This window comes from Betta splendens, chromosome 6 (genome assembly GCF_900634795.4).
Source record: "Betta splendens chromosome 6, fBetSpl5.4, whole genome shotgun sequence".
NCBI lineage: Eukaryota > Metazoa > Chordata > Actinopteri > Anabantiformes > Osphronemidae > Betta > Betta splendens.
Genome location: NC_040886.2, coordinates 1,088,887 through 1,113,319, shown reverse-complemented (window position 1 = coordinate 1,113,319; position 24,433 = coordinate 1,088,887). Strand labels below are relative to the sequence as shown.

The 24,433-nt window shown below is 39.3% G+C and overlaps 1 protein-coding gene across 9 annotated transcripts; it reads left to right on the top strand.

The window, feature by feature from the left end:
* The first annotated feature begins 1,027 nt into the window (after positions 1-1,027).
* Positions 1,028-24,433, top strand: cnot1 (CCR4-NOT transcription complex, subunit 1). Of its 9 annotated transcripts, none has more exons than XM_029153173.3 (49): positions 1,028-1,242; positions 3,027-3,329; positions 3,408-3,515; positions 3,952-4,044; positions 4,155-4,223; positions 4,343-4,397; positions 4,501-4,704; positions 4,825-4,993; positions 5,257-5,383; positions 5,639-5,749; positions 9,329-9,502; positions 9,831-9,958; positions 10,242-10,482; positions 10,592-10,711; positions 12,941-13,063; positions 13,164-13,315; positions 13,523-13,673; positions 13,819-13,984; positions 14,310-14,435; positions 14,775-14,899; positions 14,982-15,268; positions 15,337-15,415; positions 15,547-15,789; positions 15,921-16,061; positions 16,161-16,340; positions 16,417-16,533; positions 16,628-16,738; positions 16,882-16,959; positions 17,291-17,468; positions 17,734-17,867; positions 18,004-18,300; positions 18,457-18,597; positions 19,084-19,188; positions 19,338-19,457; positions 19,637-19,831; positions 19,941-20,083; positions 20,223-20,331; positions 20,525-20,694; positions 20,893-21,124; positions 21,198-21,446; positions 21,530-21,693; positions 21,783-21,900; positions 22,004-22,105; positions 22,242-22,415; positions 22,517-22,666; positions 22,745-22,925; positions 23,109-23,241; positions 23,322-23,456; positions 23,587-24,433. In XM_029153173.3, exons 2-49 carry the CDS (start codon positions 3,228-3,230, stop codon positions 23,663-23,665), a joined length of 7,089 nt encoding a protein of 2,362 aa, XP_029009006.1. In that variant the 5' UTR covers positions 1,028-1,242; positions 3,027-3,227; the 3' UTR covers positions 23,666-24,433. The 9 variants fall into 9 exon arrangements, with proteins under 9 accessions (XP_029009006.1, XP_055365547.1, XP_029009005.1 ...); XM_055509572.1 differs by having other exon boundaries at positions 14,310-14,450; positions 15,538-15,789; positions 17,713-17,867; XM_029153172.3 differs by having other exon boundaries at positions 3,946-4,044.

Here is a 24,433-nt window from a genome sequence, read left to right as displayed (position 1 = left end):
GGTCAATTTATGGTGGAGAATTCCAGGGGTGATCCTACTAAAGGCTGAGCTGAAGTCCAGGACAGGATCCTGACATACGTGCCAGGGTGATCCAGGTGCTGCAGGATGTAGTGGAGTCCTGTGTTTACAGCATCATCAGCCGACCTGTTTTTTTTGTAGTCGAATAGCAGGGGGTCTGTGATGTCCTTCCGGTGGATCAGCACCATACTCTCGACAACCTTATGACCACAGAAGTCAGGGCAACAGATCTGTAGTCGTTCAGGCTGCTGATGGTGGACTTCTTACGCAGAATATCTGAGTGAAGAGCGGTGCCAGCTGGTCAGTGCAGACTCCCTGACAGGTTGGGGACACACCCTTTGTCCAAGGAAAAAGTTGGAGGACTATGTTTTGGCTTTTCGCTACTTCTCTTTTCCTCATAAAAATTGTCAGTACTATGCATCTAAATGAATGTTATATTATTAGGTGGTATATAAGGTGAGGTTATGGGTTAGATAAGTCTAACTTCTTCCTACTCCCTTTAAGCATGTACTACATAGTTCAATTAAAAGCTGAAATGCATTTTCTTGTATATTTGCGAAATTATGCGTGGTATAATTATGGTGGTATATCAACTTCTTTTACATGTTTTAAAGAATAGGGAATTTTTTTCCATACATTTTTTCATTACCCACTTTTCCCAAAACATTCAACTACAAGGGATGTTCTGCTTCCCAAATTAATGATCTACTTACTGAGCTACCAAATCACAAGGCTTAGATTTAAAAACAGATTTGTATGGCCCACTATTCAGGATAGGGAAGCACACAGGTTACTTGTTTCTGAAACCAAGTAGCTTGATAGGAAGGATATAGAATTTTCTGTTTTTACGTGATAAATTTAAATTCATAACCCACACTCCGTTTCAGGTGATGGCAGTAATGCACCATAATGTTATTTGCCAACCCCCAATAAACACTTAACAGAAGAAGCGGAAGAAGAAGAAGAAGAAGAAGAAGAAGAAGAAGAAGAAGAACAAGGGGGGGTGTATATGAAAGTCTACTACGTGGAGTGCTTGAGCAAGTACTCGCGTTTGTGTCGCGCGGAAACGTACACGCAATGGACGTGAGCGCGCGGTGGCGGTGACAGTCGCCATTTTATTTTGAAAATCAAACTGAAGTGGACGCTTAGCGATCCTTCCATTTCGTTTGGTTTATTGGGGGAAAGTAGAAGGATGACCGTCTGATCTACTTTTTCGGGAAAACGGTGAGAATTATATTTGTTCAACAGCTGTCGATAGGTTTATATAGGACATAACTGAGCAACGATTGTTGTTTAGGATGGCCGTTAGCCTTCGCCGCAGGAATGGTATATTTGCTGAAATTGAGCTGACATACTAATCACATCACGAAATCATCAATCCAATAATAACGTATTCCTGCAAATTATATTTAGTTAAACAGACTGAATTGGTTTTGGGTGCGATATTGACATCGTCTCCGTTAAACGCTTACATGCTTTTTCGGGGTAGTTAGCATTTTAAACTACAGTGCTGCAAGTCCATAGACTAGTCGGAGCCCAGAAATAAGCAAACGTTAGCAACTAACGTGCTAACGTTAGCAGATGCGTGCGAGTAAAACGCCTGCTCGGGGCCTTCTAGCTCTGGGTGAAGGCATGTGTAACAGTCCAGTGCGTAAGTGTTTTTAGCTTCAATGAGCTGCACCAAAAACTTTTAAATGCCCTAAATTAACTTTTTTTCTCTCTCGCGAGCCTGTAAAGCGTTTGTATTGCTATTGCTAATGTTGCTAATGTGCAAATGCTAATTCATTGCCATCTAGCTAGCTCGCAGCCTACTGGGAGTAACATCGGTGGTTAATGTAAAGGAACAGGAAGATGTGCTGATTGGCTTAAATTCATTGCAAACACGCCATTTACACAAGTGATGGCATGTAACAATACATTTAAATAGTAATCAAGCTAAATTATTTAGTAATGTTATACGTCTTTGCTAATAATAACTTGGAAGTATCACAGTAATAGCTTAAATGGCTAGCTAGTTTGCCCCACTTCTACAAGATCGTGATCGAAATCGGAAAGGTGGTGACTTCTGTTTAAAGTATCATCACAGCATTAGCCGGTTATTTAAAATTACGTTGCTCGACGAGGTTGCGCTTTACTGAAAATTAGCTAACATTAGATTTAACATTTACTGCTTCTTTGTTTCACTCGGTGACTCTCGTAAAGTTGGTCTTTGTTCCATTTAGGAGAGTTTTCGGTTAGCTTCTTCTGATGTCATGTAACTTTATATCGGTCCACAAAGCTACGGAAGGCATTAGATTAAAAAGTAAGATACTGATCAACCAGCGGTGAAATTGTATTCAGGTACAATTGCGGCCTAGTGCACGCTACTAGCTCGGCTAGTTTGTATAACTTATTCAGACCTGATTAGGACTGGGATACCGAACGTCGTCGCTTTTAAACAACTTTGTCCCAAGGTTTACAATTTATTTATAGAAAGGTTCTCTGGTAGGACGTGGGTTTGATGTGACCCTGGGTTTATCCTGTATCTAGGCCTCAATGCCTGACTTTTGTTGTTACGTACATGGTCAGCAACAATATAATTTCTCTACTAGGGGCGAAGCTGGAGCAGGGTAATATTATATATTCGGGTTTTTGAAGAGTGAATTTTGTCTCACAAGTTGGGTTGAGGTCTTTTCAGGGTTTGCATTGTGGTTTCATCAGGCTCTGTAATTATATAATCTGCAACAGGTGTGTTTGCTGGGACTTGGTAGCATATGGCCGGTTCCAAATGACATAACGGAAGTATTTTAAGTTCTAATGTACTAGTCAAATGAAGTGTGCTACTTAGAATTGTAGTAATTCCTACTTTGCAGGTCAAATCATGTGTACTTAGTATGTACCACTTTGGAAAAAGAGGTTCTTCTTTAAGACCTGATTAAAGTCATGTTTTTATTTATCTAGTCCATTCTTTTATCTTTTTTTATTTTAAAATTATTGCTGCATGCTAATTTTTGTCTATTTTATTACAGATGCTGAACTTGATGTTAAATTGAAGGACTCTACCTAGATCCGGAGGCCAATTATTGGGAACAATCTGTTGGAAGCTAACATTTTTTTAAACCTTTTTTTTGGGGGGGGGGGAGCAGAAGTAACTTATCTCTGAAGTGACTAAAGGGGAATAATGGTGATTTTGCGCCGTGCTCGGCCGCCTGCTTCCGCCCCAACCAGCAATGAATCTTGACTCGCTTTCGCTGGCTTTGTCTCAAATCAGCTATCTGGTGGACAATTTAACGAAAAAAAATTACAGAGCCAGCCAGCAAGAAATACAGCATGTGAGTTACTGCTAATATATTTAACTGTGACAATTTTGTTGAATTGTTTCAACCAGCATTGATTTTCTTCGTCACTAGATTGTAAATCGTCACGGACCTGAGGCAGACAGGCATTTACTACGCTGTCTCTTCTCCCATGTGGATTTCAGTGGCGATGGTAAAAGTAGTGGCAAGGATTTTCATCAGGTAATTAATTACATTACAACTTATTTGAATAGGAAGTGTTCAGTAGCATTGTGTTAGCATACAGACACAGATCCTGTTGTAACATAAATTACAAGTGCTTTGACGCATTCTACCAAAGGCCTATTTGAAGTGGGGAGCTGTATTCACATAGTCATAGCCTATAAAACTGAATATTTGTTTCAGAATTTGACAGCAATGCTGGAATAAAGTGCAGTGCACAATGCACACGTGTCTGGAAAGCTGTTACCAGATATAGTTGCCTAATGGTGTTTAACATTTAACACACACAAATATTATATATAATATTTAAGATTGTGTAGACATACAGCTTCAAACTAATGTAACACATGCTATAATAATTTTGCTCTTCACTTGCTACTTTTTGCTTTACTCTCCTCCTTGGCATGTCTCCTTATTCAACTTGCCCAAGACGCAGTTTCTGATTCAAGAGTGTGTCTCATTGATATCAAAGCCAAATTTCATCTCTACTCTGTGTTACGCCATTGACAATCCCCTGCATTACCAAAAGGTAAGTAGCATATCATAGAATTTCATATTACCTTGGTTGCTTTAACAGAAACATGTAAAGACATGCTATAACATAAAATGACATGCTTTGTTCTTTTTATTTTTTTTAAGAGTTTGAAGCCATCTACACATTTATTCACTCAACTGAGTAAAGTTCTTAAGCTCAGCAAGGTTCAGGAGGTAAGGTCTGCAAGGGACTTTCCGTAGATGGGTAACCTATAGCCTTCACGCATGTTAACCCAATAATGATGGTAGTCAACAAAGAGAAGACAGTAATCATAATATTTGCTTCATCCTAGGTGATATTTGGTCTTGCTTTACTTAATTCCAGTAATATTGATCTTCGTGGTTTTGGTAAGTATTCTTATTAGCTTTATTTTGTTTATTGCAATTGGTAAAAAAACAAATAGAGAGTTTCTCCTTTTTGAAGAAAAAAAAAAATCCTTTTGTTTCTTAGCTGGACAGTATATCAAACAGAAACTTCCAGACCTCCTGCGGTCATACGTTGACGCAGATCTCGGAGGAAATCAGGAAGGTGGCTTCCAAGACATTGCAATAGAGGTCTTGCACCTACTGCTTTCCCATCTACTGTTTGGCCAGAAGGGAGCCAGTGGGGTAGGACAAGAGCAGATTGACGCCTTCCTCAAGACACTTTGCCGAGGTATGTGTCATATCTGTAGGCGTACATGTACAATGTAGGTTATATGTACATTTTTTGAGACTGAAGGCAAACTTGTATTTATAAATTGTCCGTGTTTTTGTGACACAATTTTTGTTTCAGATTTTCCCCAGGAGCGCTGTCCTGTGGTGCTTGCACCACTGCTGTACCCTGAAAAACGGGACATTCTGATGGACAGGATCCTTCCAGACTCAGGGGAATTAACTAAGACCATGATGGAGAGTTCTCTTGCAGAATTCATGCAAGAAGTTGGCTATGGCTTCTGTGCTAGGTAATTCTTCTGTCTTCATTGTTTAAGTGTTATCGCCACCATCTTATATTACACATTAGATGAAAAGACATCTAATAAAAAAACATGAGTTGCTGTGTGGTGAGGACTTATTTGACTTTGACTTTGACTGCGACTGCATAATAACAAACACTTGGTACATCTACTGTTTTTGTTTTTTCACGTGCGTATTTGATATTATTGATTTTTCATATTAATGTTAAAGATGATATGCTTGAACTGTCATGTTTATTCCCCATTTTAAGTGTGGATGAGTGCAGAAACATAATCCTCCAGTATGGTGTGAGGGAGGTGACAGCTAGCCAGGTAGCCAGAGTCCTGGGCATGATGGCTCGCACTCACTCTGGCTTAACTGATGGCATCCCACTACAAGTGAGTCATGTGTTGTTGTTTGTTTTTTTTGTTCTACATACCATAATGCTCTCTGGGTTAATTTGAAGCTTTGTTATTAGAGCTTTAGAATTTGAATGGGTGTTAGGGTTCAGAATGGGGAAAAAATATTTCAACTTTGAAACTAAATGCATTTGTTTAAAGTAATTGTACTAAACCTTAAGGTAATGTTTAAGGCACCTTTTATTGGGTTTTTTAATACTTCAGAGCATGTGAGTGTTTTTTTTTCTCCTGTAGTCAATTTCTGCACCAGGAAGTGGTATCTGGAGTGATGGCAAGGATAAAAATGATGGCTCACAGGCACACACGTGGAATGTTGAGGTTCTTATTGATGTTGTCAAAGAAGTGGTAAGTGGACAATTAGGTTACCCCCAATAGTTACCTATGATTTTAATCAGTGTATATAAAAATACTGTTTAGAGAAAATTAGGTAGATATAGCCAAATGCTGTCAAGTGTTTTTCTTTTTTTGAGTATACAAAATGCAGTGAATGAACGGATGAAAAATTGACTATAAATCTGTACTTGTGACCACCCAAGTCACTGAGTCATTAATCTTGACTAAATTTTCAACACTGTTGTTATGCAGCCCCAACCTTTAAATTGACTGTGACAATGTGTCCTGTTTTACAAACCACCACCTATTGAAGGAAAGTATTTCAGTTTTTTGTGTCTTCAGTTCAGATCACCTGCTGACATTTTTTTTTTTTTTGCCATGTAGAGACCCAGCTGATGCAGTATATCTATTTTGCTGGGCTCAGGTTTTTGTGGCAAATAACCTGTGACATTAACCCTTATACCGCCCTCTGGCATTTTTGGCATGTTCATGTCGTTTACATGCAGAATGTAGCATAGATGGTCTCTTGAGTTTGTTGTACATAAACAAAAAACACTGTTGGTGTGTATATTTACCTGACTGCCAAAGACAAGCATTTGGCGGAGGGGTCATTTCATTTGTGAGCAGAGGAGGAATAAAAAGAAGCCTTTCACTGCAGAAGAGGCTTTAGAACATGCACACGCATACCCTCATTTTATTTTTCTGATGCTTTTTTAAGCAAACACTGCATATTCAAACCCTGGATCTTTCTGTTCTAAAATTTCATTGATTATATTTCATATGTTCAATTAAATTTATTTATATAGCGCCAAACCACAACAAAGTTATCTCAAGGCACTTTACAAGGTAAGGTTTAATATCTCAGATAACTAAAGCCAACAAGTCCCTAATATCCCTGTAATAATGACAATTTGACAGCAACAGTGGAGAGGAAAAACACCCTCTCTAACGAGGAAGAAACTTCCAGCAGAACCAGGCTGAATTTGGGCAGGGGGTTGGTGTGAGGGGATAGACAGAGAAAAGCACAGCAACAACAGAGCACAGGCAGGATGGTTCGTACCAGGGACTGGATACAGGCAGAATTGTTTGATTGGCAGCTGCCCATCACAGACACAGCTGAGTCCAATGATAACTGTAGGTGAGGCCAGAGTGGAAGAAAGAGGGGGGAGAAACACAACTATTGGAGAGAAAGACAATGTTAGTTAAACATGGAACAATTATGGAAGGTTATTGTATACAAGAGATAGAAGGAAACAGAGGAGCTCAGTGTATAAATTAAGTCCCCCAGCAGTCTATGTCTATTGCAGCTTAACTAAGAGATGGTTCCTGTGACTAACAATCATTGCCAGTGACCTGAACCATCTCAGTGTCAGCTTCTCAAACCTGAAGAGGGAGCTGGTTCCAGAGGAGAGGAGCTTGGTAGCTAAAAGCTCGGCCTCCAATTCTACATTTAGACTGTAGGATACACAAGTAGCCCAGTACTCTGACAACAAAGTGTTCTGCTGGGAGCATAAGGAACTATGAGGTCTTTAAGATAAGAAGATGCTTTATTATTGAGTACTTTGTAGGTGAGTAGGAGAATTTTAAATTCTATCCTACATTTTACAGGCAGCCAGTGCAGAGAAGCTAATGTAATGTGATCTCTCTTTCGAAGTCCCGTTAGAACTCTGGCTGCAGCATTTAGAATTAGCTGTAGGCTTTGTAAGGAGCTGCTGTGCATGTGGAGGATTTGTCATTAACATGAACAAACTGGAATCTGTTGAAAAGATTTAAACCATCCCGGTGCTGTTCATTTTAATTCTGATGCTATGTTCTAGTCTCTGTAATAGAGCTACATTTTGAATAAAATGATCACAACATTCTAAGATCTAACAGGACAAGGACAGAGACCAGACTTTATTGTTTAAAGTTAAGAAAAGGTCATTAGTGACTCTAACCAGAGGTGTTTCTGTGCCATGTTTTACGCAACCTGACTGAAAATATTCTTAAGCATTCCTACTCGGGTAGTCAGATAATTGTTTAGCTATGAATATTTTTCAAGAATCTTAGACATAAATGGTACATTTGAAATGGGCCTATAGTTGGCTGGTTCTCCAGGGTTTTTGTTGTTTTGTTTTTTTTCTTCCTTCAATAAAGGTTAAAAGTTCTTGTGTTCTCTTGGTTGTTGAATTTGCAGTTTGCACAGTAAATGTTCTCATCAGTTGTGCATTTTATTCAACACACGCCAAACTGTTTACTTTTTCTGCCCCTTGTAGTCTCACCTTCATAATATAACTGGCAAAAATACTAGGATTTTAAGCATCAGTTACAATGGGAAAGCGGCGGAATCTAGTGGAATACAGTCAAAATGTCATCACTACTTTACCCAACAAAGTCAAGAAACCATGTATTGACTATAGCACCTATTGAAAGGCCTTCATCCTGCTTTACTCCTTAAGCCTTCAGACGAAATATGAAAGAACTTTTTTGTGCAACATCTTTGCAACTTCAACAACAGAGAGAACACAAAACATAGGTGATAAATTTTGGAACAGACATATCCCAGGTTAGAATATGCAATGTGTGTTTGAGAGAGCATCGGACAAAATAACACGGGGTGTGTGGGGGATGTTCTAAAGCTGCTTGTGCAGTAAAATGATTTTATTTTTTTCTCTGCTCACTAACAAAACAACCCTCAGCCAAGCTGCATGTTTGTCTTTGTTATACGTAAACAACTGTTGGTGTGTGTATATTCACCTGACTGTGTCGAGACCATTTATTTACTCAAGCACCTCATGAAAGAAACATCTCTAAGCCATCAGACAAATTATGACTTTTTTCTGACCCCTGAATGATCACTGATTGCTTATTGATTCACACACTGTCGTTCGTTCACTCTCTTACACACACCAAATTATGTTTGGGTCCCCTGGTAGTTACATGCCTTTTTTAATGGGCAATGGGAAAGAGGCTGATTCTAGTTAAATACATGTAAAATGTCAAATATCACTACTTGGAAGATGAAATGCTGACATTACATTCATACATTACCCATCCTCCTACTACTCTTAATGAAAGATTTTGTTTTTGCTTAAAAAAGCAGTACTTCAACTCGAAAAACTAGCATTTAAAGGGTTAAAATCCTGAAATGATTACACACTTTTTAGCTTTGGGTCTGAAGTTGTTTAAGTAATTTACAAAATAAAAAATATTGATGTATGATGATTTTATAGCAGTTTTTGTTTGGCAAAAAAGGCCATGTGGGTCTACAAATGGAGTTTTTTAGAGGGGGGGTGTAAGGGTTAAACTGTTACCAGGATGAGGTTAAGGAAGACTGTGTTGTTCCTCACCCACTTAAGACTTTTCTACGGTAGTTATGGACTGTATTTCAACTTGCAGTGAAACTGATCATCATTACTACTTGTTTAGTGACCCTGGCTGTAATGTCACAAACTCAGAGATTTCAAAATCTGAAGTGTATCTTTTGAGATTTGGTGCTGGTGAGACTCAAATTACACTTGCCAGAAAAATGCACAGCTAGGAGATTTGATACTAACCTGTATAAAAGCTATGTTGTTTGTCATTGTGCATCTCATTTTACCTGCATTTTAGAATCCCAACTTAAACTTCAAAGAGGTGACCTATGAGTTGGACCACCCTGGCTTTATAATTCGTGACAGTAAAGGTCTACAAACAGTAGTGTATGGCATTCAGAGAGGGTTAGGAACGTTGGAGGTCTTCCCTGTTGATCTCATCTATCGGCCATGGAAACATGCAGAAGGACAGGTATGAAATGATGACATTGTCTATATCAGATCTGCAACGCTGGTCCTTGAGAGGCAGTTAGATGCTGATTAGATAAACACACCTGGTCCATGATCAGTATTAGCTGGGAGAGGTGGAAAACCAGCCCGACACTGCCCCTCGAGAACCAAGGTTGCAGACCCGTGTTCCATATCATGCTAAAGTATTATTACATGTATTGTTTTAAATTTGCAAATCTAGATGAATCTTTTGTAAATTAGTTAGACTGCATGATATCAAAACACTATTTTTCAGTATTCTGGACTAAGTGTCTATTGCTTTTCATTGCTTTTCATTTCTTGTCATTCAGTTGTCATTCATTCAGCACTCTCTGATGAGCCCAGAAGTGTTCTGCTTTGCTGACTACCCTTGCCACACTGTGGCCATTGACATACTTAAGGCCCCACCAGAGGATGACAACCGGGAGATTGCCACCTGGTATGTTTTATGCTTACTATTTAAGTTTCTTGATTTGTAGAGGGTTTTGTTTTCATTGAGGGAGTTACTTTATTTGTTCTTCTGCATGCCCCTCCTGATGTAGAGTTTCAAAATGATTATGATTTTAAGAGGGGGGGCGGTAAACTGTACATTTTCATTTACACCTGATCAACTATGTTATGTGGTAACTGAAATTTGATTAGGAAATGTTATTCAATTCAATTTTATGTGGTTTAATTTAATGTAATAGCTCATACTGTTTGACTTCTGTAACTTATCTCAGGAAAAGTCTGGACTTGGTGGAGAGCCTGCTTAGGCTGTCAGAGGTGGGCCAGTATGAGCAGGTGAAACAGCTGTTTAGTTTCCCAATCAAACACTGCCCAGATATGTTGGTGCTGGCACTACTGCAGATCTCCACCTCGTGGCACACACTGCGCCATGAGCTCATCTCAACTCTTATGCCCATATTTCTGGGCAACCACCCAAACTCTGCCATAATCCTGCATTATGCCTGGCATGGACAGGTTGGTATTAGTCTAGCTTACTTGTTGCGCATTGATCTCAAGGTGGATGTGGTTTGTGTAGTAATTGTTAAACTGGGTGTTTTTTTTTTTGTTTTTTTTTTTCTTCCAGGGGCAGTCCCCCTCCATTCGTCAGCTAATTATGCATTCAATGGCTGAGTGGTACATGAGAGGGGAGCAGTATGACCAGGCCAAACTCTCTCGCATCCTTGATGTGGCCCAGGACTTGAAGGTATTTTAGAGAAAGCCATTGACATAAATACTAATTCAGCCTTTAAGTTTAAGACTAATCAGACCAAGTACTGTGCACATGACTGAACTTAGTGTTATATCTTTTAATTTGTCATCATAAGGGCATACTAAGGTTCCAATGGCATTATTTTTCAAATTGAAGTTTTATATGGTGAACCTTTAAAGAATGTGCAGCACCACCTCCTGTGATATTAATTTTGTCAGCTTTGCAAACGCTTTTAGCAACTTGTTGAAATATATATTGGTAGAAAACAAGCAACAAATGCAAGCAAAAAGCTATCTGCTATTAAAGTGAAATAATTATTTTGCTAATTTCGGGAAATAAGTTCTAAGTTTAATTTTTCATTAGTTTAGGTTTTTGGCTTGTCACTTAAGTGAATTTGAATTCACTCTACTAATTATACAGGTGCAGGTATAATTAGAGTATAATTTAAAATTTTATTTATATTTGCTAATTCATTTCAAAAAGTAAAACTGATTAAACTTAATTACACACAGACTGACATATTTAAAATGTTTTTTCTTTAATTATGATGAATATACCTAACTATGATGATGACTATACCTAAATATGAAAACCCCAGATTTAGTATCTCAGTTTAAATATATATATATATATATATATATATATTTATAATTTAATTTTAGTTATATAGCGCCAAATCACAACAATGTTATCTCAAGGCACTTCACAACTAGCAACAGTGGAGAGGAAAACTTGTGAAACCAGGCTAAATGTGGACGGCCATCTGCCTTGACAGAAAAGGCAGATGGCACAGCAATAACAGAGCATAGGTAGGATTGTTGGACACAGGCAGGATGTTTGGATCTGTAGCTGCTCATCAGACACAAACCCCTCAGTCTGATTATACCTGTGGGTGTAGTGTCAGCTTCTCTAGCCTGAGCAGGGAATTGGTTCCACAGGGGAGAAGCTTGGTAGCTAAGCATAAGGAACTATGAGGTCTTTAAGATAAGATGACGCTTTATCATTGAGGACTTTGTAGGTGAGTAGGAGAATTTTAAATTTTATCCTACATTTTACAGGCAGCCGGTGCAGAGAAGCTAATGTAGGAGAAATGTGATCTCAGGAGTCCCATTAGAACGCTGGCTGCAGCATTTTGAATGAGCTGTAGGCATTTGAGTAAGGAGTTGAAGTAGTCTAACCAGAATTTAAAAACTGGAAGCATCCTCTCTCAAAGAGAGAACAGATTTACGCATTTTTACTTCTAGGCCAAATATGACACCAACATTCCTCACAGTAGAACCTGAAGCTAATGTTATGTCATCCAAAGTAACTGTGGTTCAATAGTGTGTCTGTGATTTTTAGGCCCAACGAAAAGAAACCCAGTTTTATCTGAATTTAGCTGTAGTACGTTTTGGGACATCCAGGATTTGATGTCTTTTAAACAAAATTTAATTAACACCATGATATCTTCGCTATTTATTATTCTTGTATGTTATTTATTATACTTTTCTTCTGTACAGTTTTAGCACGTTTTCCTGCATACTTTAAGTTACCGAAACCATCCAAATATCAAAATATTCAGCTTCATTCATACTATTTACCGTCTACTTTCAACTTTACTACCGCTGCATACTTTAAGCTACAGAGACCTTTTGAACTACTATTATTATAACTACTATTCAACTATTAATCTATTATTCAGCTTTCTAATAGTTTGAGTTATAGCAGTTTAAACATAGGGTGTTTTAGGGAATTCTCAGCTTTTCTATTAGTGTATTGCGTGAGCTAGATTGTGTGATGTCACAGCTAGAGTGCGGACACGTGTTTTTTTTTTTTTTTTTTTTTTTTAAGATAGAACTTTTCTCTTTTTTTTTTTTTTTTTTTTTTTGAGTTTTCACTCTATGAACATTTTTTTTCACTAGGTTGTAGTCATACTTCTTTCTAATGATGTGTCTGGCTAAGCCCTCAGAGCAATACTTCAGTCTGTATCTGTCTCAAAGCGCAGTGTGTTCCAAAATTGATCCCATACACTAATGCATTTGTCTGAGGCTTTTCAGGAAAAGTACGGAAGGTGTCATTTTTAAATTGCGACTGTGGCCACAACTCGTAAATTAGGAATTAGTGAAATATATCAACTTTTTGGTATTCTAATTTTATAAGTGCTGGTCCTGTAAGAATGAATTGTATGTCATATGTCTTTAATATATTTTCCTTTCACCAAAATATTGCTTGTCTTTTTTGCAGTCTCTGTCAATGCTGCTGAATGGTATTCCATTTGCCTTTGTTATTGACCTTGCTGCCCTTGCCTCGCGACGTGAATACCTCAAACTTGACAAATGGCTTACTGACAAAATCAGAGAGCATGGGGTAAAGCTTTTGGCACGCAGTTAAATTCAGATCACTTAAATACTGAGATAACAATGTTGATGTTAATTGAAAAAAATATATATTTTTTTGTGACTTCCAGGAACCTTTTATACAAGCATGTGTGACATTCCTGAAGAGGCGCTGTCCATCAATTATGGGGGGTTTGGCCCCAGACAAGGACCAGCCCAAAAGTGCCCAGCTGCCGCCAGAGACCTTAGCCACCATGCTGGCCTGCCTGCAGTCTTGTGCTGGGTGAGGCTGCCTTCGTATCTGCTGCTATAATCATTAATTTGGGGGGTAGTTTTAAATTACTTTACACTTTCAAAAAAGGCTTGATCGAGTCTCAAAATTTTATTTTGATTATATTTGTTAACAAAGCTAGATATAAATAATCATATTGACATAATTTCCTTGCATAAATGTTTTTCCTTTAAAGCTTTATTTAACTTCTGTTCTTAGAAGTGTGTCCCAGGAGCTGTCTGAAACTATTCTGACAATGGTTGCTAACTGCAGTAACGTCATGAATAAAGCCCGGCAACCACCACCAGGGGTAATGCCAAAGGGACGTGCTCCTAGTGCTGGCAGCCTAGATGCCATCTCACCTGTTCAGGTATCTTTGTCTGCTGGTGAACACATTTTAAAGTAATTATTATATTGGACATCTAATGTGTCTTAAACAAACAAATGTGTTCTTCAAACACTGACTGACCCCCCCCCCCTTTTTTTTTTCACTTTGTTTTGCTGCTGCTCTTTAGATGGACCCACTCTCTGCCATGGGTTCCTTGAACCTAGGCAATACGACCACCTCACACACTTCAAGCATGCTAAGTTCAGCTTTTAGTAATCCTCAATCCCCTGCAAAGGCCTTTCCTCCCCTCTCTAATGCCAACCCCAGCACACCATTTGGGTGTATGGACTCTGGTACTATGCTATTTATTTATTTGCTTTAGACAAAAGATAGTCCTACTAAGCTGTAGTAACTTTCTATTTAGTTTTTCATTTTCAGTGTATACACATTACACATTGTAATACAGTTATGTTTCAATTGTTAACTGTAACAATCTCTGTACATTCTAAATCTGAAAGTATGGCTTTGTTTAGACCTTTCACATTTTGTTACATTTAAGATTGATGCTATGTAAAAATAAAGTCAAAGCAGCTGGACTAGGGTTAAGATACTAGAGTATTTGATAGAAATGGCTGTTCTTGAAGGTGAATTGAATTAAGTGATGTGTTTTTTTTCCAGGTCCTTTGGGTCCAGGAATTTGCTCTGGTATAGGTTCCAGTCTGGGGATGCCAACAGTGAACGCAGACCCTTTTGGCACAAGAAAGATGAGCACACCAGGCCTAAACCCATCTACTTTTCCGCAGAGTAAGATGAAGGCCTGTAAGTGGTGGTGGTAGTGGTGTGACTGAGAGCCTGCGCTGCTCAGCACTGTATTTCCTCTACAAATTAATATGCAAATCAAAAGAAGATAGTTGTTTTGGCTGTAATGTCTTTTACAAAAATAATCTGTCCTTAAACCTTATACTGTAATTTAAACGACTCTCATAGAGGAAATACAGATCAGTCTTCCATTCCTTGTCTGCTTATGCTTACAGCCCCACAGAGTTGCTGAAATATGTGAATTAATTTTCCAATGCTGTAATCCACGAGTGGTTTAGCATGGGAGGACTTTTGATTACAAAATCGTAATTTTCATTTTTTCAGATGACCTCTCTCAGGTGTGGCCTGAAGCAAACCAGCACTTTAGTAAGGAAATAGATGATGAAGCAAACAGTTACTTCCAGCGCATATATAACCACCCACCTCACCCAACTATGTCTGTGGATGAAGTACGTAATAATGCATGTTTTTGACTTTTATGAAATTTTTGCTTCCTTCATGACATTGACTGTTGTTGTTGCTGCCCTTCAGGTACTAGAAATGCTACAAAGATTCAAAGATTCAACCATCAAGCGCGAACGAGAAGTTTTTAACTGTATGCTTCGGAACTTGTTTGAAGAATACAGATTCTTTCCCCAATATCCAGACAAAGAGCTGCACATCACTGCCTGTCTCTTTGGTGGCATAATTGAGAAGGGTCTTGTAACCTACATGGCCCTAGGCTTGGCCCTTCGATATGTTCTTGAAGCATTAAGAAAACCTTTTGGTTCAAAAATGTATTACTTTGGAATTGCTGCCCTAGACAGGTTCAAAAACAGGTACTGAAATCTTTTCTTCCAAAGTGACTCATAAGCTTTTATTAGACTGACATTTTCTCTTTTTCTAGACTTAAGGACTACCCTCAATATTGTCAACACCTAGCTTCAATTGGTCACTTCTTACAATTTCCACACCATTTACAAGAGGTAAACAGGTTTCCTTAATTTTATGACAATTTAAAAGTTTTGGCTTTTCTTTTCCACCCTTGTAGACAAGACATACCAAATGCAGATAAATAAAATCTCTTGCTCTGCTTCTTTCAATATCGTGTGTGCAGTATATTGAGTATGGCCAACAGTCACGGGACCCTCCGGTGAAGATGCAAGGCTCCATTACCACCCCTGGAAGTTTGGCACTGGCTCAAGTTCAAGCTCAGTCGCAACAACCTGGTGTTCCCAAAGCCTCACAACCGGGTCAACCCAGCCCTCTTGTCACCCCAACAACTAGTACTACTACCACACCAGCAAAGACTACCACAATCACCAGACCAACACCCAGTGGCTTCAAGAAGGATGTGCCTGTGCGTCTGGATCTAAAGTTATATTATTTATTAATGAATTATATTTAATGTAATTGTGTCTGTGTGTGTCTGTGTGTGTGTGTGTAAAAATATCTATATTTAAAGATAATTTTTCATGTGCCTATATATAGCCCTCTATAAACACTACCAACATTGACACCCTACTGGTGGCCACTGATCAAACGGAAAGGATAGTGGAGCCTCCAGAGAATGTACAAGAGAAGATTGCTTTTATCTTCAATAACCTTTCTCAATCCAACATGACACAGAAGGTAAAGGGAAATACACAAGTTTACTATATGCAAGAAGTGTAAAAATGTTTTTTTTTTTTTTTTTTTTTTTTAAACCTATATTTTTTTGTTTATTTTTAGGTTGAAGAGTTGAAGGAGACAGTGAAGGAGGAATTCATGCCCTGGGTGTCTCAGTACCTGGTAATGAAGCGTGTCAGTATTGAACCAAACTTCCACAGTCTGTATTCAAACTTTCTGGACACTCTAAAGAACCCAGAGTTTGTCAAGATGGTTCTCAATGAAACCTACAGAAATATAAAGGTAAGAAATTAAAGCTTTAAACAGTATGCACATTTTACTATTCATAACACTTCTGAATACCTGCCATTTATTTTAGGTTTTACTAACTTCTGATAAAGCAGCTGCCAACTTCTCTGATCGCTCTCTTCTGAAAAACCTGGGCCACTGGCTAGGCATGATTACTTTGGCTAAAAACAAGCCAATCCTCTATACAGTAAGAAATGTATTGGTTCTATAGAAGCACAAGTAGGCTCATGGGTCAACATGCCCCCCTCATATGGACTTCATTTTTGATTTTCTGCGTTCAGGATCTAGAAGTCAAATCTCTGCTACTGGAAGCCTATGTGAAAGGCCAGCAGGAGCTGCTTTATGTGGTTCCGTTCGTGGCCAAAGTTTTGGAATCCAGTGTGCGAAGTATGGTTAGTATTTATGTAGCCTGAGATGTCACTATGCATTTCAGATTTCATCTTGCCTCTGGTTCAAACAACCTAAGTCCATATAAGACAGTTAAATATTATTACAACTCTGCTAGTTTGTTGGTTCAACTACTTTGTCTTTGTAGATTTTCAGGCCTCAGAATCCCTGGACTATGGCCATCATGAATGTTCTTGCTGAATTACATCAGGAACATGACCTCAAGGTATGTAAGCACAAGCTGTTCTTAAAGCTGGCTACAAAAGACTAATTGATGTATTCTACCTAAATAATAAAGATTTTTGCTACTATAAATATGAATATTGTTAATGTCTGAAAAGTACCATTACATGTCCTGTGAAATTACTATTAGTACTATTACATATAGATGCAAATTGAATAACCATAGTATCTGGTAAAGGTTGCAGTTGAGTATTGATGATTAAAAATAACTAGAAAAAGTGATATTTCATTGCACAAAGGAACTGTGTACTATATACTACAGTTGACAAAAACAAGTAAAGTTGCTTAGTAAATTGTTCTTCTGTTCACTGCAGCTCAATTTGAAGTTTGAGATTGAAGTTCTGTGTAAGAACTTGTCTCTTGACATCAATGAACTCAAGCCAGGGAACCTGCTGAAGGACAAAGAAAAGTTAAAGAACCTAGAGGAGCAACTGTCTGCGCCAAAGAAGGATGCAAAGCCTCCAGATGAGATGATATCAGTTTCTACAACTGGTAAATGCTGAAATTTTAACTTGCACCATTTTAAAACTTAAATCATGGGGATTAATTAAATTACAACTAAATCTTAGTTAACAAGGTTTATCTGTTGTAACAAAGTTACAACAGATAAACACAATACATTATTGTACATTATTTAAACTGTACACTAAAACCAATTTAGCCTTGTGTAATAAACTTAAATGTGTGCTTGATGTGCCTTGCGGTTTTAATTGAGTCAGCATTTTGTGACCAACAGGAGACTTTGTTCCATTTCCAGCTACTCCCTCGACTCAAGCTTCCACCACTACTACTTGCACAACCACCGGGCCCCCTACCCCACAGTTCAGTTACCATGACATCAATGTTTATGCATTGGCAGGCCTTGCCCCCCACATTAACATAAACGTCAATGTGAGTATTTGGTCCTGCAGACCATTAACATAAATGTTGAAGTCAATTCTTCACTTTAAATATGTGCACAATTTTGCATTGTTACATTTCCCCCTTTTCCTACTTTATTTTATTCATGTCTTATGTCTCTTTTCAGATCCCTTTGCTACAAGCCCATCCTCAGTTGAAGCAGTGTGTACGGCAGTCTGTTGAGCGGGCTGTCCAAGAACTAGTTCATCCTGTGGTTGAGCGCTCTATTAAAATTGCAATGACAACCTGTGAGCAGATTATCAGAAAAGACTTTGCCTTGGATTCAGAGGAGTCCCGTATGCGTGTAGCTGCTCACCATATGATGAGAAATCTGACTGCTGGGATGGCCATGATCACCTGCCGTGAGCCCCTGCTCATGAGCATTGCCACTAATCTTAAGAACAGTTTTGCTGCTGCCCTTAGAGTGAGTTTACTTTATTAGCTTGTCCGTACATGTTTCATTCCACGGACACTGTTCAGGACTTAATATTTTTTTACTCCAATTTATATTAAGAACATTTTTTTTTCTTTTGATTAACAAGCAGCACATGTAACTTTGCACTACTGTTTCTTCTTTTAGGCACCAACACCTCAGCAGAGGGAAATGATGGAGGAGGCTGTTGCCAGAATTGCTCAAGACAACTGTGAATTGGCTTGTTGCTTTATACAGAAAACTGCTGTGGAGAAGGCTGGCCCTGAAATGGATAAGAGACTGGCCACTGTAAGTCAAGCAGTCAAATTCACACACTCTCACTTGCTTGCTGCTAAACTGTAATCAGTTATGAATTTGCTGAATCTATTGGCCTAAATACATCAACATTAGCCTTTTGTGGACTACAGTTAAAAACATTTTAATTTGTCAGGATTGCATTACTGCTGATTTCTCCCCTTATTGTTGGTAAACATAAGGATATCTGTTCGTATTTTTACAGAACCTTGGACACAATACTTACAAAATACACAATACAAATTGGTGCCTAACTAAATAGTTGTTACTGTTTACTTTCTTTTCGACATTTACTGCAAGACTTATACCTTGGTTTGTGTTTGGTGCCAAAAAAATTGCGTTGCCTAGGGTGTAGTTTTGGTACTAATATAAAAGAAATGGACACATTTCATACATTTGGTGAAGAGGCAGGTTTTGTTTTGTAGAAATACCTGCATTAGGTGTCTAGTTTAAATTGTTTTGAATGTACCATTTTTTCAGGAGTTTGAGCTGAGAAAACATGCACGCCAAGAAGGACGTCGTTATTGTGATCCTGTTGTTCTGACTTACCAGGCAGAACGTATGCCTGAACAGATTAGACTGAAGGTAGGTAATCGCATGAGGTGGTCAGAGTCACAAATGGAAGCCATGATGTAGTTCCTTTTATTAACTGGAGCAGAACTTGGTTAATAGTACATCTAACTTCACAATGGTTGTGCATCTATTGACTGATTATCCATACACACGTGTTGTAGGTGGGAGGAGTGGACCCCAAGCAACTAGCTGTATATGAGGAGTTTGCCAGGAACATTCCAGGTTTCTTACCAAGTAATGATCTGTCCCAGCCCACAGGCTTCTTGGCTCAGCCCATGAAGGTGATTTGATTTATTTTTTTTTTCCCCCCTACACTTCTTGTACCTTAGCCCAGAGTCAGGTCAATTTCAGTGTTTGACTGAAATAAGATCACCTGAGTGAGGCTCAGACCCTAAACCAATTTTAAAAGCATCACTTCTTTTTTTTTTTTAAACTAATAACTGATTATGTCTCTTCACAGCAACAGGCATGGGCCACAGACGATGTGGCTCAGATATATGATAAGTGCATGGCAGACTTGGAACAGCATCTTCATGCAATCTCCCCTGCCTTGGCCATGAATCCTCTGACCCAGGCTCTGCGTAGCCTCTTAGAAGCTGTTGCATTGGCTAGGAACTCCAGGGATGGTATTGCTGCACTTGGCCTTCTGCAGAAGGTGGGTTTAATACTTTTTGAACTTGTAATTGTGACTGTCAAAATAGTGAGGAAAGAAATTTATTCCACAAACTACGTTCACTATAAAGTTATCTCCTTTTATCTTCCAGGCTGTCGAAGGTCTCTTAGATGCTACGAGCGGGGCTGATGCAGACTTGCTGCTTCGCTATAGGGAGTGCCACTTGTTGGTGCTTAAAGCCCTACAAGATGGTCGTGCCTATGGGCCACAGTGGTGTAATAAGCAGATCACCAGGTAAGCCAAATATAGGCAGGTACAGGTCATGAACATCTAGTGTTTTTTTTGTTTAATGTAAACTCTTCTGGTTCAGATGTCGTTTTCTGAAGAATTTTTTGATATTCTACGCTTGCCTTTTTTTTTTTTTTGTTCCCAGATGTCTGATTGAATGCCGTGATGAGTATAAATACAATGTTGAAGCTGTGGAGCTTCTGATCAGGAACCATCTTGTGAATATGCAGCAGTATGACCTGCACTTGGCCCAGGTACAAAATGTCAATTACTGTGTTTTGGCAGATCTCTAAACAGTCAAGGATTACATTTGCATTTTCTTTTGTTGAATGGTTTAATTTATACTAGCTGTCTGAAACGCTGCATAGCAACTACAGGTTCTGCACCCTGATAAACCAAAGGAATTGTTGCCAAATCTTATGTTATATGTTCTTCGCTTTCTTTCAGTCTATGGAAAATGGACTGCACTACATGGCAGTTGCGTTTGCCATGCAGTTGGTAAAACTACTGTTGGTGGATGAACGCAGTGTCAGCCATGTCACAGAGGCTGACCTCTTTCACACAATTGAGACTTTAATGAGGACCTGTGCACACTCCAGAGCCAACGCACCAGAGGGGTAAAAACATTTTTACATACTATATACTTTTTGTATGACAACAGAAGACAGTACGTTTGTAGGTTGGGGGTATAAAAAAAGACATTGAAAAAGGGGTAGGGGCATATAACAGCAGATATTGAGAAAGGAGTGGAGTGTTGGAGAAAGATATCAACAAAGTAACAAAGTACTCTGCTCTCTCAATTTTCTTCCCCTCAGTCTTCCCCAGCTGATGGATGTTGTTCGCTCCAACTATGAGGCCATGATTGACAGAGCCCATGGTGGACCCAACTTCATGATGCACTCTGGGATTTCACAGGCTTCAGAATATGATGATCCTCCAGGCCTAAGGGAGAAGGCAGAGTACCTCCTGAGGGAATGGGTCAACCTGTATCACTCAGCTGCTGCTGGTAGGGATAGCACCAAGGCCTTTTCTGCCTTTGTTGGACAGGTAAACAATCTTTTACCATTGACAACTATTATTTTCTATTATTAGTCTTTCTGATGACTTTTTTTTTTTTAAGATGCACCAACAAGGTATTCTCAAGACAGATGACCTGATTACAAGGTTCTTTCGGCTGTGCACAGAAATGTGTGTAGAAATAAGCTATAGAGCACAAGCTGAGCAGCAGCACAATCCAGCTGCCAGCGCAGCCATCATCCGAGCTAAGTGTTACCACAACCTGGATGCATTTGTTAGGCTTATAGCCCTTCTGGTCAAACACTCTGGAGAAGCCACCAACACCGTGACAAAAATCAACCTCCTCAACAAGGTACAGTAGTATGAGGAGATTCCATTGCGTGTGTGTGTGTGTGAGAAACTGCACCTGGTCTTCATTGCTCTCTGTTAAACTAGGTGTTGGGCATCGTAGTTGGGGTATTGATCCAGGACCATGATGTCCGGCAGACAGAGTTCCAGCAGCTCCCATATCACCGCATTTTCATTATGCTGCTGTTGGAACTTAATGCCCCTGAACATGTCCTTGAGACCATTAATTTCCAGACTCTCACCGCCTTCTGGTAAAACATTAATACCTGCTATTCTTTAGAAGCTTTAAGACTGTGCAAAAGGGATCCTCAGAGCCTCACTCTGTGGTTTATATCTGCAGCAATACCTTTCACATCCTGAGACCTACCAAAGCACCTGGCTTTGTGTACGCCTGGCTGGAACTTATCTCCCATCGTATTTTCATTGCCAGGATGCTAGCGCACACACCACAGCAAAAGGTATGAATGTGTTTAAAAACATTATAAGTGGGATATGGCTTGTTTAATATGGAAGTGTTGTGGTGTCTTTTACAAATGTGTATATTGTCTGCATGCCCTCCAGGGATGGCCTATGTATGCGCAGCTGCTGATTGATCTCTTCAAATACCTGGCCCCTTTCCTGAGGAATGTAGAACTTAACAAACCTATGCAAATCCTCTACAAGGTGATTATTATATATATTTATTTCATTTTCTTTTGTCTGGGTGGAGTAATAACCTGTATTTTGTGGTTTGACTTAAGTCTCGTGTGTTCAACATTGCTAGATCTGAACTGCTATTAACATGTGTAATTTGTTTCAGGGTACACTGAGAGTGCTATTGGTCCTGCTCCATGATTTCCCAGAGTTCCTGTGTGACTATCATTATGGCTTCTGTGATGTTATCCCACCAAATTGCATTCAGCTACGCAACCTCATCCTCAGTGCCTTTCCACGCAATATGAGGCTGCCCGACCCTTTTACACCTAATCTTAAGGTAGATTTCAAATATTTGTATTACTGGTGGTCATGATTGTCACTTTGCTTAAACAGTCTACCAAGGTTCAGCTCCCCCCCCTCCCCCTCTATCTTTTGCAGGTAGACATGCTGAGTGAAATCAACATCGCTCCCCGTATTCTCACCAACTTTACTGGCGTTATGCCCTCCCAGTTCAAGAAGGATCTGGACTCATACCTCAAGACCCGCTCACCTGTCACTTTTCTGTCTGAGCTACGCAGCAACCTGCAGGTAAGATAGTCTGATTGCTTAATTTAACTAGTTTTAACTGATAACAAAACACTTGTAATGTATATTTTCACCTCACAGGTATCTAATGAGCCAGGAAATCGCTACAACATCCAGCTGATTAATGCTCTAGTGCTGTATGTAGGCACACAAGCTATTGCTCACATCCACAATAAGGGCAGCACCCCCTCTATGAGCACGATCACTCACTCGGCCCACATGGACATCTTCCAGAACCTGGCTGTGGACCTGGATACTGAAGGTTAGATGCTAGGAAACATTTGTCTGTTGACAAAGTCAAAATAAAACAAGTCAGAGTTACAATATCTAGGCATTTGCTTTGCCACATCAGTTTTTGATACATGACTTAAGTGGATTTCAATATTGATGATAGGAATAGATGTTTATCTGAACAAACAGGATGTAACTGTTTGTCCACCCACAGGTCGTTACTTGTTCTTGAATGCAATCGCAAATCAGCTGCGTTACCCCAACAGCCACACACACTACTTCAGCTGCACCATGCTCTATTTGTTTGCCGAGGCCAACACAGAGGCCATCCAGGAACAGATCACCCGGTGAGTCTGATGAGAGACAGAGGAATTACTGTTGTGATTCACTGAGTGACCACCAACATCCTTAAACTGTTCATTTCAAGGGTTCTATTGGAGAGGCTGATAGTGAACAGGCCACATCCTTGGGGTCTTCTGATCACCTTCATTGAGCTGATCAAGAATCCTGCCTTTAAGTTTTGGAGTCATGACTTTGTGCACTGTGCCCCTGAAATCGAAAAGTAGGTCCTGCATTTGACTACATCAAAACTATAAAAGTGGTTACGAAATCATTTGAGGCCTGTTAATATGCTTTTACGTGTGCTTTTAAAATGTGTGTCTCAACTGCCTTCACCTCCCCTCTGTCCCCAGGCTGTTCCAGTCAGTAGCTCAGTGCTGCATGGGACAAAAACAAGCCCAGCAAGTGATGGAGGGCACCGGTGCCAGTTAGTCTGTGTACCAACCAGCTTGAGCCCTCAGGAGAGATGCCGTGGCCTTGACCTACTCGCTCTACCACACACCTCCCTCTTTATTGTTGGCACTGGATGAACTGTCAGCCACATATGTGGATGGAAAGACTACTGCTCCTGGATCTGAAGAGTTACATTTAGTTTTTCTTGAGGTTCGTCGCATTGGGACATGCTGTTATACTTTTTTTTATGCTTTGATGTAAATATTGGAATAAAGGGAGATGGTGGGTAGGATTAGGGAAAGCAATGAATGTCAGATGGGTCCTGACAATTTAGACATCAAAACATTGTCATTCACTGCCGAAACCCTTGGTTTGCTTCCTTTCCAGACTTTTTTTTTCTTCATTGACTTACAGACTGAATGGTAGATGATTGATGAGAAAATGTTGCCTGCTACTTCCATTTGATATTTTTTTTTAAGTTTAATCTTCCGAAGGGGGGACTCTGCTCCTGATATGTTGTTGGAGACCCGTTGACTGATATGTCCATTTGAATTGGGCTCTGGAAGTCTCTCCCTGGCACTTGTAAAATTGTGCAAAGTGATGGTGACATTGTATCTTGATTATTTGTACAAAGATCCAAATTGAAGAACAATAGAAGGACCAATGCAGCCCATTTTGTAACATTTTGAATGTTTTGTAAATGTATTGGTCCATGTGTTGTATTTTGTAGTTCTTTCTAGTTTGCCTTTAGTTCTTGCTACTTAACTGCAGTATGCATACATACACAAAATAAAGCATTTAAACTGC

Bases quoted from the DNA above. Each gene is read 5' to 3' on its own strand.
- cnot1 (XM_055509571.1), top strand. From the start codon at position 3,228: ATGAATCTTGACTCGCTTTCGCTGGCTTTGTCTCAAATCAGCTATCTG. The intron at 4,224-4,342 runs GTAAGGTCTGCA...GCTTCATCCTAG, and splicing joins AGCTCAGCAAGGTTCAGGAG to GTGATATTTGGTCTTGCTTT. The intron at 21,901-22,003 runs GTATGAATGTGT...CATGCCCTCCAG, and splicing joins CGCACACACCACAGCAAAAG to GGATGGCCTATGTATGCGCA.